At 38.0% G+C, this 14,767-nt stretch overlaps 1 protein-coding gene across 1 annotated transcript in view; it reads right to left on the minus strand.

Moving 5' to 3' along the window:
* Positions 1–14,151, minus strand: part of LOC127415200 (signal-transducing adaptor protein 1-like) — a 16,195-nt gene extending 2,044 nt beyond the window's left edge. Inside the window, exons 1-11 of the mRNA XM_051653837.1 lie at positions 13,693–14,151; positions 4,842–4,913; positions 4,507–4,626; positions 4,042–4,098; positions 2,979–3,127; positions 2,398–2,529; positions 2,188–2,257; positions 1,211–1,313; positions 593–706; positions 333–404; positions 131–187 (exon numbers count right to left, since the gene is read on the minus strand). Of these exons, the coding sequence (XP_051509797.1) occupies positions 131–187; positions 333–404; positions 593–706; positions 1,211–1,313; positions 2,188–2,257; positions 2,398–2,529; positions 2,979–3,127; positions 4,042–4,098; positions 4,507–4,626; positions 4,842–4,913; positions 13,693–13,785 (1,039 nt within the window). The 5' untranslated portion in view covers positions 13,786–14,151. The remainder of the gene's footprint in view (positions 1–130; positions 188–332; positions 405–592; positions 707–1,210; positions 1,314–2,187; positions 2,258–2,397; positions 2,530–2,978; positions 3,128–4,041; positions 4,099–4,506; positions 4,627–4,841; positions 4,914–13,692) is intronic.
* Between the last annotated feature and the right edge of the window lie 616 nt (positions 14,152–14,767).

Here is a 14,767-nt window from a genome sequence, read left to right on the forward strand (position 1 = left end):
AGAATTTCAACTTGCAAAAATGCATCTCGAGACACCTGCGGTTTGTTCCATTCGTTCCACTGCGTCTAGCTTTTTTTAGTGCAAGAACATGTTCGCTCTAATTGGCCCCTTCATATTATGTTCATATTACCTGGAAGGCGTGGTTGGACAGGGGGTCCAGCAGTAGCACCCTGATCTACCTCATCCTCTATAACACAAACATATATGAGGATCAACATTCATTAGAATCAATCCTAAAACATACAATTAATCTGTGTAAACCAATCAAACAAACTAAAACATTACAAGAAGCTAAAGTTCATAGCTACTTGGAAAACTGTATATGCATTCACCTTGGTCATTGAGGTAGATGCTTTCCTGTGTGTTTGCCGGTGGCTCTGAACTGGCCATGTGATCCCTTTGGACTAAACATGCAACAAAATAGTCAATCACCTTTCATGCATTTTAAGAGCAGAGCTGTCAGGTTACATTAGGTAGGCATCAATTAAACCCAATGAGAATCCATGATGAGCCCATAAATGAGTTACAATATCTTAAAAATAATATATGAGCTGATTATTAGTAAATATCTGTGATCCTAAAGATGTATTACTTGGTTTAGGGGGTGGAACTGGTGGAACTGGTGGAACTTGTGGAGATGATGAAGGTCCACTGGAGGCACAATGTACACTTATTTCCCCATTTTCCTCATTGGCCTTAACAAACGCTGAGACAAAGAATAATAAAAAATAAAAAAAAACACTTTAGAAATCATGAAAACTTTAGCCCAGAATGCTGGGCTGGCTCATGGGTTGTATTTAAATAAAAAGCTTAGTTCATTCATTTTTTAAGCTTTGAAATGTACTGAAAGTTGAAAAGAATTCATTGAGTTCTTCGAATAGGCACACATTTATGAAATCAAATAAACAAAAACAGCCGAATCCTCATATGACTCATATGCTGATCATCTGTTGACTGGAACACAATAGGCAATTCCCTGAAAATACTGCTATATACAGTATTTTGTACTTGTAATGTCTTCATATGTTTGAATTGTCGTTACACTTTCAACTATTTTTTTTTTTTTTTTGCATTGTCATTAAAAATGTAATTAAAAAAAAAATGAGTTAATGTGTTTTGCTTTGTGTAATGTATTTTTGTATGAGTTTAAACCAGATGCTTTTACCAGATGCTTTCTTTCTCTAAAGAAGCAACCATAATTGTGTCTTACTGATATTATCCTCATAGTGTTGCTCCAGTATAAGAGGCTCCAAAACCCCACAGGTCATCTTAACCAGGCAGTTGATGACATCATGCAGAGTGGGACAGGAGATCTGCATTTACAGACATGACATGTGAACACACTAACATTTTCCGATACATCAGTGCATACAGGTTAAGAGCAAATTATTTGATTATGTTCTCATTGTTTTTAATCACTAAATACACTAAACACTGCAGTGTGCCATAGACCAGAACTTAGAAGCTATATTAGTGAGGACAAAAAAGGGTTTAAACTTTCTTTTCCAAATGGCAGATGAAAGTCAGGAGATAAAGTCGCTAGGAGCTTAAGCATATAAATATTTGAGGTGATTTCCAAGAAATGTTTAATATATAACATTAGTGATCAGCTGTACTGATTTCACAGCTGTGTAACCCATAAAACTTTTTCTTATCGGAACTTCCTCTGCTTTCATGGTAAGATGGTGTACAAAGTACCTTTTGCAAGAGCTTTGAGTACAGTTACATGTTTGCAGACGGTAAGATGACTAATTAGATGATTTGAGTGTGGCTGTGAAATTTGATATAAAGCTTTTAATCCAAAGTGATTTAAAACTGAATTTCTGCGGCACTAGCGGCACCAAATTTAATTTGAAAAATAATCATTGTTTTCAAAGGGTTTCCTGAACACTCCCCCCATCTTCCATTGGTTGAAAAAACAGAGCCCCGCCCCAAACTCATGCCATTATTTAAGCCAATGTTGCTGTGTAAGGTTGATGGGGATGCTTAAACAAACAGAACAAAGTTTTGATCACCCCACAGAGACACAGTGTTTACATTTTGGAGAAATCAACCTTCAAACTGTATTTTTTAACAGTATTTTAAGAGTTTTTTAAACTGTATTTTAACACACTTCATACTTTATTTTTCAAAGTAAAGAGAATATAAAATCTGGTTTATTTCTGGTTTCTAATCCAGATTACCTACAGGAGTCTCGAGATCAATGGTGAATCCCCCTTCGTGCTTCCGAGACACACGATAATGTCTGAATACTGATCTGTGGAGTGAAAAAGAAATTCCTCCTTACTAATAAAACAAACAGGCAAAAAAAATGAAGAAGAGTATTTTCAGTTCTATGAAAGAACTGAAAACTGCACATTAGATTCAACATGGGTAAGATATGAATGTGTGTTTTACCTGTTGACATCTTGGCGAGTGGTTACAGCAAAAGACGCCCCATCTCGGCCGGGCCTCAGCAGTAGGTTTCCCCGTTCAGCATTCCTTTCCAATAAGAGCTCAGCTTCAACACGAGTGACATCATAATAACACCTGCAACAGGCATTATTATATTAATATATAATACGTCTGATTAGTTTATTAAGTGACAAAACAATGCATTATTAAAGGTGAAGTGTGTAATTACTACACCACTGGCGTCACCAGATGGGATACCAACAATTATAACTGTTTTTAGACAAGTCTTCCCAAACTTGTATTGGTCAACCAAACAGATAGCCCTGTCCCAAATTCATGCCATTGGTTGAACCAGTGTTACTATATATATCAGACTGGTCAGGATGTTGAAACAGAGAAATGTTTTGCTAGAACAACAGCAACAACGTTTTTACACTATTTGTAGTAATCAACCTAAGAATGGCTTACTCACAGTTGTCTCTGCATATTAAGATGGGAATGGAATTGGTGAGTATTTTAACAATGAACACATTACACACATCACCTTCAAAATGTATGATCTGAAGTGAGTGGTTTAAACTTACGAAGGCATGTCTGGCAGTACAAGAACATAAAAGTTAGGAGCTGCTGAGGGAGCTATAGGAGGCTGTTGCCTCTTTTTCTCTTTCTCAATTATTTCTTTCATCATGTGAATCTGGCCTGGCAGCAGATTCAGAGAACTGGGCACAGAGAGCTAAGGGATAGAAACAGTTAGACTTATTATTATGTGTTTATCTGGAGTTAGCATGACATGTGCAAATGACTGATGTTGGTTGTACATGCTGCCAAACTGTTAATGTTTAGATCTTTTATCCCTCGGGTTCTAGTGGTGATGACATAATGGTTAATAATCTGATCAGCCAGCAGGGCCATGTATTTTGACACATTAATTCATGTTCATACTTATATTGATGGATGCAAGTGAACACAGACCAAAAAACCCTCTCTGGTGTACCACACATAAACCTTTATGTAAAACCAATGCTGCATATACTTCCATTGTAAGTGCGTAGACATGGTTTTTGTTTGCTTTTACAACCTGTGAACACAGATGTTGTCGATAAAGCTGCACTTGTACTGAACCCAAAACATTCCTTTAAGATCCGGAGAATTTGAGAGATGAGCCGAATATCTGAAATCACTGCCAAATTATTGCCTTTATAATAGTATAATAAAACCAAGTCAAGGAGTGGTGGTGGCGTAGTGGACTAAAGCACTGAACTGGTAAGCAAAAGGTTGTTGATTCAATCCCCACAACCATCACCATTGTGTGCTTGAGCAAGGCACTTAACTCCAGGTTGCTCCAGGGGGATTGTCCCTGTAATAAGGGCACTGTAAGTCACTTTGGATAAAAGTGTCTGCCAAATGCATAAATGTAAAACCAAGTCATAAAGGTCAAGGACCTTGTCTGAACAAACAATAATAAAGGTCTACAGAGCAATTTGATTGACCTTTGATTTTGGTTATTGTACCCAATTACTGATGATGTCATTCTGTAATTACACTTTGCCAAATTAGGTATACTAGGCATATAACAGCATTCTATGTGATGTGTTTGACATACTGTACATCAAACATTTGTTAGGACTTTTCAGAAGCACAACTGACCTTAGAAACAGCAAGTATGAAACCTTTCCACAGCTCTCGAGACTCAAGGCTTGGGGCCTGAGAAGACAGAGAAAAATAGGAAAAAATTATTATATTGGCTAATACTGTGTGAACTATTACCAGATGTAAATAAATATTTGTAGAACTGCTGTTATGGAACTGCTGTAAACATGGTTCCTACCCTTTTGACTTACTACAATTTCCATGATTTTTCAATGACTTTTTTTTCCATGTCATTTTAATTACTGGATAAGGATTTTTTAAACGAGCAGAGCATATAAAGATAAATGTACTGAATATTGACTATAAACCTTTTCATAAATTTTTAAGATTTTACTCATTTTCATGACAGGTCTAGAAATCCCTATGTGAACCCTGTGTAAAATCCAAGTCAAGATTATTACTGCAGTGATCTTAATGTATTTAGTTTAACATCAGATGATGAGTAATTGCTAGAATCCTTACAATCATCTTGATGTCTTCATTTTTCATCTGCAGAGTGAATCGAGCTGCATCCAGGTTTCGGTCACGACAGCAGTCATCTGTCACGGAGACGAGATCAGAGAGCTCCAGCTTCTCTATATACTGTATTCCAAAACATTCACAAGAACGCAGATGAGATATTAAATATCTGTCCTGTTTGTATACAAATGTATACAGAAACAAACAAAATTTAGGCCTATAAGCATGCTTTTACAAGTATGCAAATATATACATACTTATATACATTAAAAACACACACACTGTCAAATTTATTTTCTAGCAGTGAAACTGAAAAAGCAGTCTGTAAACACACTTACAACATTATCTTTGGTGTTATTGAAGAAAAAGAGTGAATTGCCACATAAACTGGTCCAGAGTTTACGACCCATCTGTGCAAAAAGGCAAAGGAAAATGTTAGCACATCAAAAATTTTATTTAATATATAAATCATTGATATTGATTCTATGCCCAGATGTTGTCAAGAAGTTCTGAACTAAAGCATTGCAAACAAAAAACTAAAACACTTGAACTTGTAATCTTTAATGAAGCCATTATCAAGTCTCCAAATCATTTTTTGCCTTACAAACCCAATTTCGAAAAGGTTGGGACAGTATGAAAAATGCTAATAAAAGCAAAAAGGAGTGATTTGTAAATTATATTCACCCTTTGCTATATTGAAAGCACTACAACTAAACATTATATGATGTTTTATCTTGTGAATTTCATTGTTTTTTTTTGTGTGTGTGAAAATGTACAGTAATTTCAAATCAGATGATTGCAACACACTCCAAAAAAGTTGGGACAGTCGAGTGTTTACCACTGTGAAACATCACCATTTCTTCTAATAACGCTTATTAAGCATTTAGGCACTGAAGACACAAGTTTGTTATCGCCACCACCCTCCATCTGGCCCTCACCCTCCTGGAAAAAAGGAAACGTACGTTCGAATGCTGTTCATAGACTTCAGTTCAGCATTCAACACAATCATTCCTCAGCACCTGATAGGAAAGCTGAACCTGCTGGGCCTGAACACCTCCCTCTGCAACTGGATCCTGGACTTCCTGACTGGGAGACCTCAGTCAGTCTGGATCGGGAGCAGCATCTCCCACCACCACCACACTGAGCACTGGGGCCCCCCAGGGCTGTGTGCTCAGTCCACTGCTGTTCACTCTGCTGACTCACGACTGTGCAGCAATGCACAGCTCGAATCACATCATTAAGTTTGCCGATGACACGACCGTGGTGGGTCTCATCAGCAAGAACAATGAGTCAGCATACAGATAGGAGGTGCAGTGGCTAATGGACTGGTGCATAGCCAACAACCTGTCTCTGAACATGGACAAAAAAAAAAAAAAAAGAGGTTGTTGACTTCATGAGAGCACGGAGAGACCACTCTCCGCTGAACATCGACGACTCCTCTGTGGAGATCATCAAGAACACCAAATTCCTTGGTGTTCACCTGCCGGAGAACCTCACTTGGTCCCTCAACACCAGCTCCATAACCAAGAAAGCCCAGCAGCATTTCTACTTTCTGCAAAGGCTGAGAAAAGCTCATCTTCCACCCCCCATCCTCACCACATTCTACAGAGGGACTATTGAGAGCATCCTGAGCAGCTGCATCACTGCCTGGTTTGGAATTTGCACCGTTTCGGATCGCAAGACCTTGCAGAGGATAGTGAGGACAACTGAGAAGATCAACGGGGTCTCTCTTCCATCCATCACAGACATTTATACCACACGCTGCATCCACAAAGCCACCAGCATTGTGGATGACCCCATGCACCCCTCACACAAACTCTTCACCCTCCTGCTGTCTGGCAAAAAGTACCAAAGCATTCGAGCCCTCACGGACAGACTGTGTAACAGTTTCTTCCCCCAAGCTATCAGACTCCTCAACACTCAGAGACTGGACTGACAACACACACACACACACACACACACACTCAACTGAACACCATCCGACTCCCTTTGCAATTTTGCACATTTCTGTATTATCTACCCAAATTTTTTTGCTGCTACTGTATTCATAAAATATTGTACTTCATTTCTTGTCACTTCTACCTGGCTGCTACCCCAATAACTGCTATGTCCATATATAGTATAAGCTTATCTGCTGAATACTATGTCATAGTATATTATGTTTACATTCACAACATTTTCTATTATATTGTAATATCTTTTTGCACTACCTGTTTCATCTGACAATTTCACACTAGAACTGTGTACTGTCTCTAACTGTGTCTATTGTCCTGTTTCAGCAATTATTGTACCGTCTTGTACAATTTGCACACATTTGCACATGCACTTTATGTAGAAATGTGTAGGTGCTGGATGGTACTATGAGCTGCTCCAAAATTTGTACATGTCTATCAGCATTAATGGTGCCCTCACAGATGTGCGAGTTACCCATGCCATGGGCAATGACCCTGGCCCGTACAGACACTGACTTTTGGACCTGATGCTGATAACAGCTTGGATGGGCCTTTTACCTCTTTGGCCCGGAGAACACGACAGCTGTGTTTTTCAAAAACTATTTGAAATCTGGACTCATCGGACCAAAAAAACACAGTTCCACTATTCTACCTTCCATCTAAGATGAGACCGAGCCCAGAGAAGTTGGCAGCGCTTCTGGACAGTGATGTAGGGTTTCTGCTTTGCATAGTAAAGTCTTAACTTGCATCTGTGAATGCAGCGGCGAATGGTGTTGACTAACAAAGGTTTACTAAAGTAATCCCAAGCCCATGTTCATGATATCCATTATAGATGAATGATGTTTTTTAATACAGTGATGTCTGAGGGATCAGAGATCACGCGCAATCAGAAGTGGTTTTTGTCTTGCCCTTTACGCACCGAGATTTGACCAGATTCCTTGAATCTTTTAACTATATTGTGCACTGTAGAGAGTGAAATGCCTAAAATTCTTCCAATTTGTCTTTGGGGAACATTGTTCTCAAATTGCTGGATTATTTGCTGAAGCATCTTTTGGCAAATTGACAAGTCTCGAATGATCCTTGCTCTTGAAGGACTAGGCTGTTTTTGAACGCTCCTCATATATATGACACGATTGCCTCACTTGTTTAATGTCTCCTTTTTCACACTGACTTGTTATTTGAACTCATCAAATTGTTATTAGTCTTAAATTGCCCCGTCTCAACTTTTTTGGAGCGTGTTGCAATCATCTGATTTGAAATTACTGTACATTAAAAAAAAAAAAAAAAATTCACAAGGTAAAACATCATATGTTTAGTTGTTGTGCTTTCAATATAGCAAAGGGTGAATATAATTCACAAATCACTCCTTTTTGTTTTTATTAGCATTTTCATACTGTCTCAACTTTTTTGGAATTGGGGTTGTAATTTAAACCATATATCTGTTGTTTTATAATTTAAAATGTAACAAGCTTCTTTTTGTTACATGTTTTGCTTGAAAAGTGTTCTCATGTTATATTTTTTTACAATAAATGCAAATTGGTTTTATATTTTGTTCTCAAATGCAAAGGAACTCATGCATTTATAAGTTCAGCTTAAGCATCCAAATATTTTTTTGGGCCACTGTATATATATATATATATATATATATATATATATATATATATATATATATATATATATATATATGAATATGCCTGATGTTGTTGACAATGGTTCAGTTTATTCATAAAATACATCTGGTGGAAAGACTAAACCAGTTTGTAAGAAAACAAGAATGAAGGAAACAAGGGCAATGTTTCCCCTATATGCATTCAGCAGTGATGCACCACCGCTGCTAAACTATGGGCGACGCTCCTGAAATTTCACATGGTCAATTAATATTTTTGAAGCAATGTAACGCTTGCTAGACCCAGTCAGCTGCCCACTTTCTACACTGCCCGCAGTAGCGATGTTTAGTTTGTGATCAAATCATTTTTTTAAGGGGAATGATTTGTTTTTATTAACCTCCATACACTGACTAACATTTCTCGTCCACTGACATCTCTCCCTTTCGCAGCCACTGAGCTCTAGTTTGAAGCGTGAGACTACTTTGGTGGCTTTTCATACCTGTAAAGACTGACTATAGCATGAGCCAATAACATTTGAGTGTGGGCTTTAAAGGAGAATATTATTGGTTTGACTCAATGAATGAATACACCCCTTCACTGAATAAGTGAGGATCAGGATCTGTTGACTGACTGAAGGAGAGGAGTAGGTATATTGTTTACTTCTGTAAACTCGTTCGACAAGGAAAGAACTACTGAACCACTTATAATTATTTTTAGGCTAATATTGTTTTCTTTTTGTATAGTCATGCACATCAGTTCACAAAATGATAGCTATGCATTATTGTCATTTGTGGGGAAAACGCTTAGGATGCTTAAACACTGCTGAATTCTCTTAGTAGATTTGTAGATACCCAAATTTTAATAAAGTATAATTAGACTTGTTTCGTTTATTAACAATTCTGTGATTTATCAATGGTTGGTCTCACTCAAAACACATAAAAGAGTAATAGGTTTTTGTTGTGTTTGATATAACTTTAAACTGTAGAAGTTGTGATATTACTGATTCACGTTTATTTTTTTGTTGTTAACAAATGGAGAACAAAAAGGACTGATTAGGACAGATGAAATGTGTACTTATTATGTACATACATGTTGCTGCATTGTAATTACATTTAAAGTACTTGCATTTAATTACATTTGTAGTTACATTGTTAACTTTACCCCTAACACAACCCTTACCCCAAAACCTAACTCTAACCCCTAATCCTAACCCTAACCTTACTCCTACACTGCGTGCACAATTATAAGGCATGTGAGTATTCTGATCTTATCATTATTTCCATGCAAATTTTCCAACTCCAAACCATATAAACTTGAATGCTTATTGGATTCAATCATTTTCAGGTGATATATATTTGTGTAATGAGGGAGGGTGTGGCAAAAGTGACTAACACCTTATATCAAGGTGTGCATAATTATTAGGCAGCTTCATTACCTCAGGTAAAATGGGGCAAAAAACAGATTTAACTGGCACTGAAAAGTACAAAATTGTAAAATGCCTTTCAGACGGATGCAACACTCTTAAAATAGCTAAACTATTGATGCGTGACCACCGGACAATCAAACATTATGTTGCGAATAGTCAACTGGGGCGCAAAAAACACATGGAGAAGAAAAGACGCAAATTAACTGCAAAAGACTTGAGAAGAATTAAACGTGAAGGTACCAGGAACACGTTATCCTCCAGTGCCACCATATTCCAGAACTGCAACCTACCTGGAGTGTCCAGAAGTACAAGGTGTCAAGTGCTCAGAGACATGGCCAAGGTCAAGAAGTCTGAAACACGACCACCACTGAATAAGATTCACATGTTGAAGTGTCAAGATTGGGCAAAGAAATATCTGAAGACAGATTTTTCAAAGATTTTATGGACAGAAGGAATGAGAGTGGCTCTTGATAGACCTGATGGATGGGCACATGGCTGGATCATTAATGGACACAGGGCACCACTTCGAGTCAGGCGCCAGCAAGGTGGAGGAGGGGTACTGGTGTGGGCTGCTATCATTAAGGATGAGGTAGTTGGACCTTTTCGAGTTGAAGATGGACTGAAACTCAACTCCCAAACCTAATGCCAGTTTCTGGAAAGTACTTTCTTCAAGCAGTGGTTCAGGAAGAAGTCCTCAGAATTCAAAAAAGCCATGATCTTTATGCAGGACAATGCTCCAACACATGCATCCAAGTGCTCCATTGCTTGGCTAGCCAGTAAGGGCCTTTTTTTTCTGGGGAAAGTTTGGGGGTTGACTGTTGCACCAGTGTGGAATGTGGTCTTTATAATTGTATTTTTGACACAATCTAATTTTTCTAATGTATCAAAATGTCAAATGTTAATATAATGTGGAATATGAATAGGTTGGGGCACCCCATAAAAAGAAGGAAGGTTATTTCTTTTCTTAAACGTAAGAAATATGATATAGTGTTTCTTCAAGGAATGCATCTTTCCTTGCAGGAAGCTGAAAAATTTGAGAAGATATGGGGTGGACATGTTTGCTTTAGTGCTGGCTCAAGTAAGAGCAGGGGAGTCATTACATTGATAAGTAAACATCTATAATTCAAATGTCTCAAAAAGATTAAAGATAAATTAGGAAGAGTCATTATTGTTTTAGCAGAAATTCAGGGGCAAAGGTTGATTTTGGCTAACATTTACACACCTAACGCTGATGATCAGGACTTTTTTATATATCTTGAAGAGATGTTGCAAGCCGATGGCACCCCTCATGATATAATATTGGGAGGAGATTTTAATTTATTGATGGACTCAGTCCTTGATCATAATGAAGCAAAAGTGTGTAAGCCACGAGAACTTGTGGAGTTGGAAGGGAATATTAAAAATGCTGAGGCAGAGCTGAAGTGCCGAAAGTCTTCTGATGGCCCCAGAGAATTGACCCGACTGAAATACAGATATAATACTATTTTGTTGCGGAAGGTGGAGTTTTGGCTGTTCAGGGCAAGACAGTCATACTTTGAGTCGGGGAATAAAGCAGGGAAGCTTTTGGCTAGATATATAAAGCAGAGAGAGTCTTTTTCTACCATTCCCTCAGTGAAAACTGCTAGTGGTGAAATATTTACCATCGTCTTCTCTCAAGAAATTGTGGGAGAAAGATTTTAATTTGGTATTGGAGGAGGGAGTGTGGGCTAGGATTCTAAAATGCATCAAGTCTACATCTAGAGATGCAAGGGCCTGTCTGATGCAATTTAAGATTTTGCAACGATTCTATTGGACCCCCTCTAGATTTTATAGGCTGGGTCTTAAAGACACACCCACCTGCTGGCGGTGCCAATCAGAAGATGGGGACACAACACATGTTTTTTGGGGATGTGTTAAGATCCAAGAATTTTGGTTGAGGGTTCAGAGATTTATGTGTGAGGTATTGGACACTCAATTTTCATTTTGCCCCAGACTCTGTATCCTGGGTGATGGGACGGGTATTAACATTGGGGATAGATATTTAAAAAGTTGGGTCCTAGCTGGTGTCATGATTGGCAGAAGAATCATCCTCAGGGGATGGAAGTCAGCTGGGGCACCCTCATTTAGGGAGTGGTGCAGGGAGATGGGAGGGGTAGCGGTGTTTGAGGAGGTGATTTTTAGAAGGCTGGGAAAATGGGATTTGTTTGTCAGGAAGTGGGGGGATTATTTGGCTTTTTGGAGGGTTCTCGGGGAAGGGCTGTGGAGAGGGATTTGTAGTTTAGTTGGGTATGTGTATTATTGATGTTTTTTTAAAATATATCTTTTAATTTTTTAATTTTTGTTATGTTCTATTTGTTGGTGACCAAAGTAGTGCGTGTTTGTGTTGGGTGGGGGGATGTTTGGGGGTAGGGGTTTAATGTGAATAATTTATTCTGTATTTTATGTTGTGTTTGTATGTTTTATGATTGGAATCAATAAAATATTGTTAATAACAAAAAAGTGTGATCAGTTATCAGTACGGCTATCTGGGCTTCCCTAGTCCTTCAAATGTCAAATGCTCCCAGTAAATAAACACACACATGACAAGGCAAATATTAATAACCCATCTAGAATGATTCTAAAGTCGTTTTAAGCTATTCCGGCATGTAAATACTGCTCATGGATGCGCACAACAGCAGCACTGCAGAAAAAATCCTAGGGGAAACATTGAATGGAACATCTTTTCTTCAGAAAGAAGACAGGACCCAGAGACTTGATATATTTTATAAGCCAATTTAACCATTTCCAATCTGATTTGACAAAAAAACAGTTGGATGGATGAAATTCATGTAATCATTTCTCTGATCATTGACTAAAGCTTTAGGGCTATTGTTAGAAGAATTATAATAATCAAAGCACACATCAAAGTGCAAAATAGTTTCCCCATTTTTGAACTATAACAAATCATTAAATAAGAAAATATTAAATTTTTCAGAAATGGTTTAGTGGTGAGCGCTCTATAAACAGAACTTAATCTGAGGACTCATTTGTCAAATAAAAGAAAAACAAATTACTAACAAAGCAAATATTTAATCCACAGCATATGCTCTGCATACAAGTAAGCCAGTAAGCCACCAGACCATTTTTTTTTGTTGTTTACATTTCCACATTTAAAGGAAAGCAGTCTCCATATTACAACAGACACTTGTGCAACACTCCTTTGACACCCACAGAAAACTTCTGCCTTCTTTGGACCATTTCTCGGCACTTACATGCTCAGGTTAAAGATTAGCCCTTAAATCATTCAAATGATTGTGTACTTTGTGTCATCTAGAAAGAATTGACCCTTTTACAGAGAAACACTAAGGGGAACTGATTAAATTACAGTTAACCACTTGTAATGTATCAAACAGTGAATGATAACCAACAGTTATAAGTCAGTTGAAATCATAGGCTGCAATGAAATCAGCAGCTGAAACAGTTTGCATAAGTATCTCATTCATTCCATGCAAACTGGAGGTCTGCCATTGACCCACACCTCTGTCCAAACACGAGTCTCACCTAACTGCAGCCATAGCTGGTATCCGTCATACCCTGGCTACATCCCTAATAACGGCACATCCTATGGATTCCAATAATGTCATAAGTCATAAAAGATTAAACAAATTAGTCAAGATTATCATAAATACTACATTGCTGAATTACATCTGTTAATATTAACATTTGTACACATTTCCTTTCTTTTAATTTTTTCTATTATCTGTAAAGCTGCTGTGGAACCATGAAAATGAAAACTGAATTGAATTGAGATTTCAGAACATGCCTGAATCTAATATAAAACTCTTCACAGTCCATTACACTGGCAAACAATTATTGAATAAATCAACATCACATTTTGGTATCACAAAAAAAAAAAAAAAAAAAAAACACACAAGCTTGCTATATTATCATAAAAGTCCACATATTATATGGTACACATTCTGTATGACATATAAAGCTGAATACTGGGTCTGGGTCATGAAAATCACCCCTCCTGCAGTTTTCCCACAGGCAGTACACCTGATGAGGATGCAGGAACAGGTGTGAGAAAGAAGACAAAATAAACAAAGATGTTGTTGATGGACACTGAAACGCGCGCGTGGCGCGTACACACGTACGTATACACACACACACACACACACACACACACACACACACACACACACACACACACAAACACACACACATAGTCCACTCACTGACCTACCTTGTCTTTAATAGATTTCTTTTCCAGAAAGCCTTCATGGTAACATGCTGGCAGCAGAGATCTCGCCCGTCCATGGCGCTTTGGTGTTGCCATCAGTAAGTAATTGAATCTCCCAGTAACGGCGGCGCTCTTACAACGTATTTGAAACCAACACAATCTTACGATGAATTTGAAAGAAGACGCTTAAATGTCCAAACTGCTCTTTACTTAACGCCTAGTAACATGTTAACGCACGTTATAATGCTATGAATGTCAAATGTTAGAGAAGAACAGAAACCAGGTGTACGTGAAACAACATAACTGCTGTTAAACGTCTATTTAGCAAGTCTATGTGCTGTACTCATTGTCTTCCCCTCTCTCACCTGTGTACAGGTATGGCAGGTACGCGTGAGTATGAGAGTTGCCTGGGAGGCACGAGAGACCCGCCCATTTTGAGCAAATGTAAATCTGTCTAGTGACACAAACTCACCCCCACAGAAACTGTAGACTCAGTCGTATTGGGAAATACCCGCGTTTGAAATAGCATCAATTTCAAAAACTTCAGGAAAAGGTCTCTTCAAAAACAGGAATTACACACCCTTTCAAATTCACTGGAAGCTACAGCAAGTCAAGGCTTTTAGTCACTATAAAAATACGCCTTCTTAACTAAAAACTAACAGTACATTTATGTCAGAGACAGAACATTTTAAACAGTCTTGGGTTATCCCAAACCATACTATAGCTCCCTTTTTATCTTAAAGGGAAAGTTCACCCAAAAATGAAAATCCTCTCATCATTTACTCACCCTCGTAGATTCGTATAACTTTCTTTCTTCTGCTGAACACAAACGAAGATTTCAAGAAGAATATCACAGCTCTGCTGGTCCATTTAATGTAAGTGAATGGTGACCGGAATGCAGAAGGTCCAAAAACCACATAAAAGTAATCAATATGACTCCAGTGGTTAAATCAGTATCTTCAGGAGCGATATGATAGGTGTGGGTGAGAAACAGAACAATATTTAAGTCATTTTTTTACTATAAATCACCACCTTTGACCAGCCCCAAAGAGTAGGTGGCTGAATGCGTAAGTGAGAG

This window comes from Myxocyprinus asiaticus, chromosome 24 (genome assembly GCF_019703515.2).
Source record: "Myxocyprinus asiaticus isolate MX2 ecotype Aquarium Trade chromosome 24, UBuf_Myxa_2, whole genome shotgun sequence".
NCBI classification, from domain to species: domain Eukaryota; kingdom Metazoa; phylum Chordata; class Actinopteri; order Cypriniformes; family Catostomidae; genus Myxocyprinus; species Myxocyprinus asiaticus.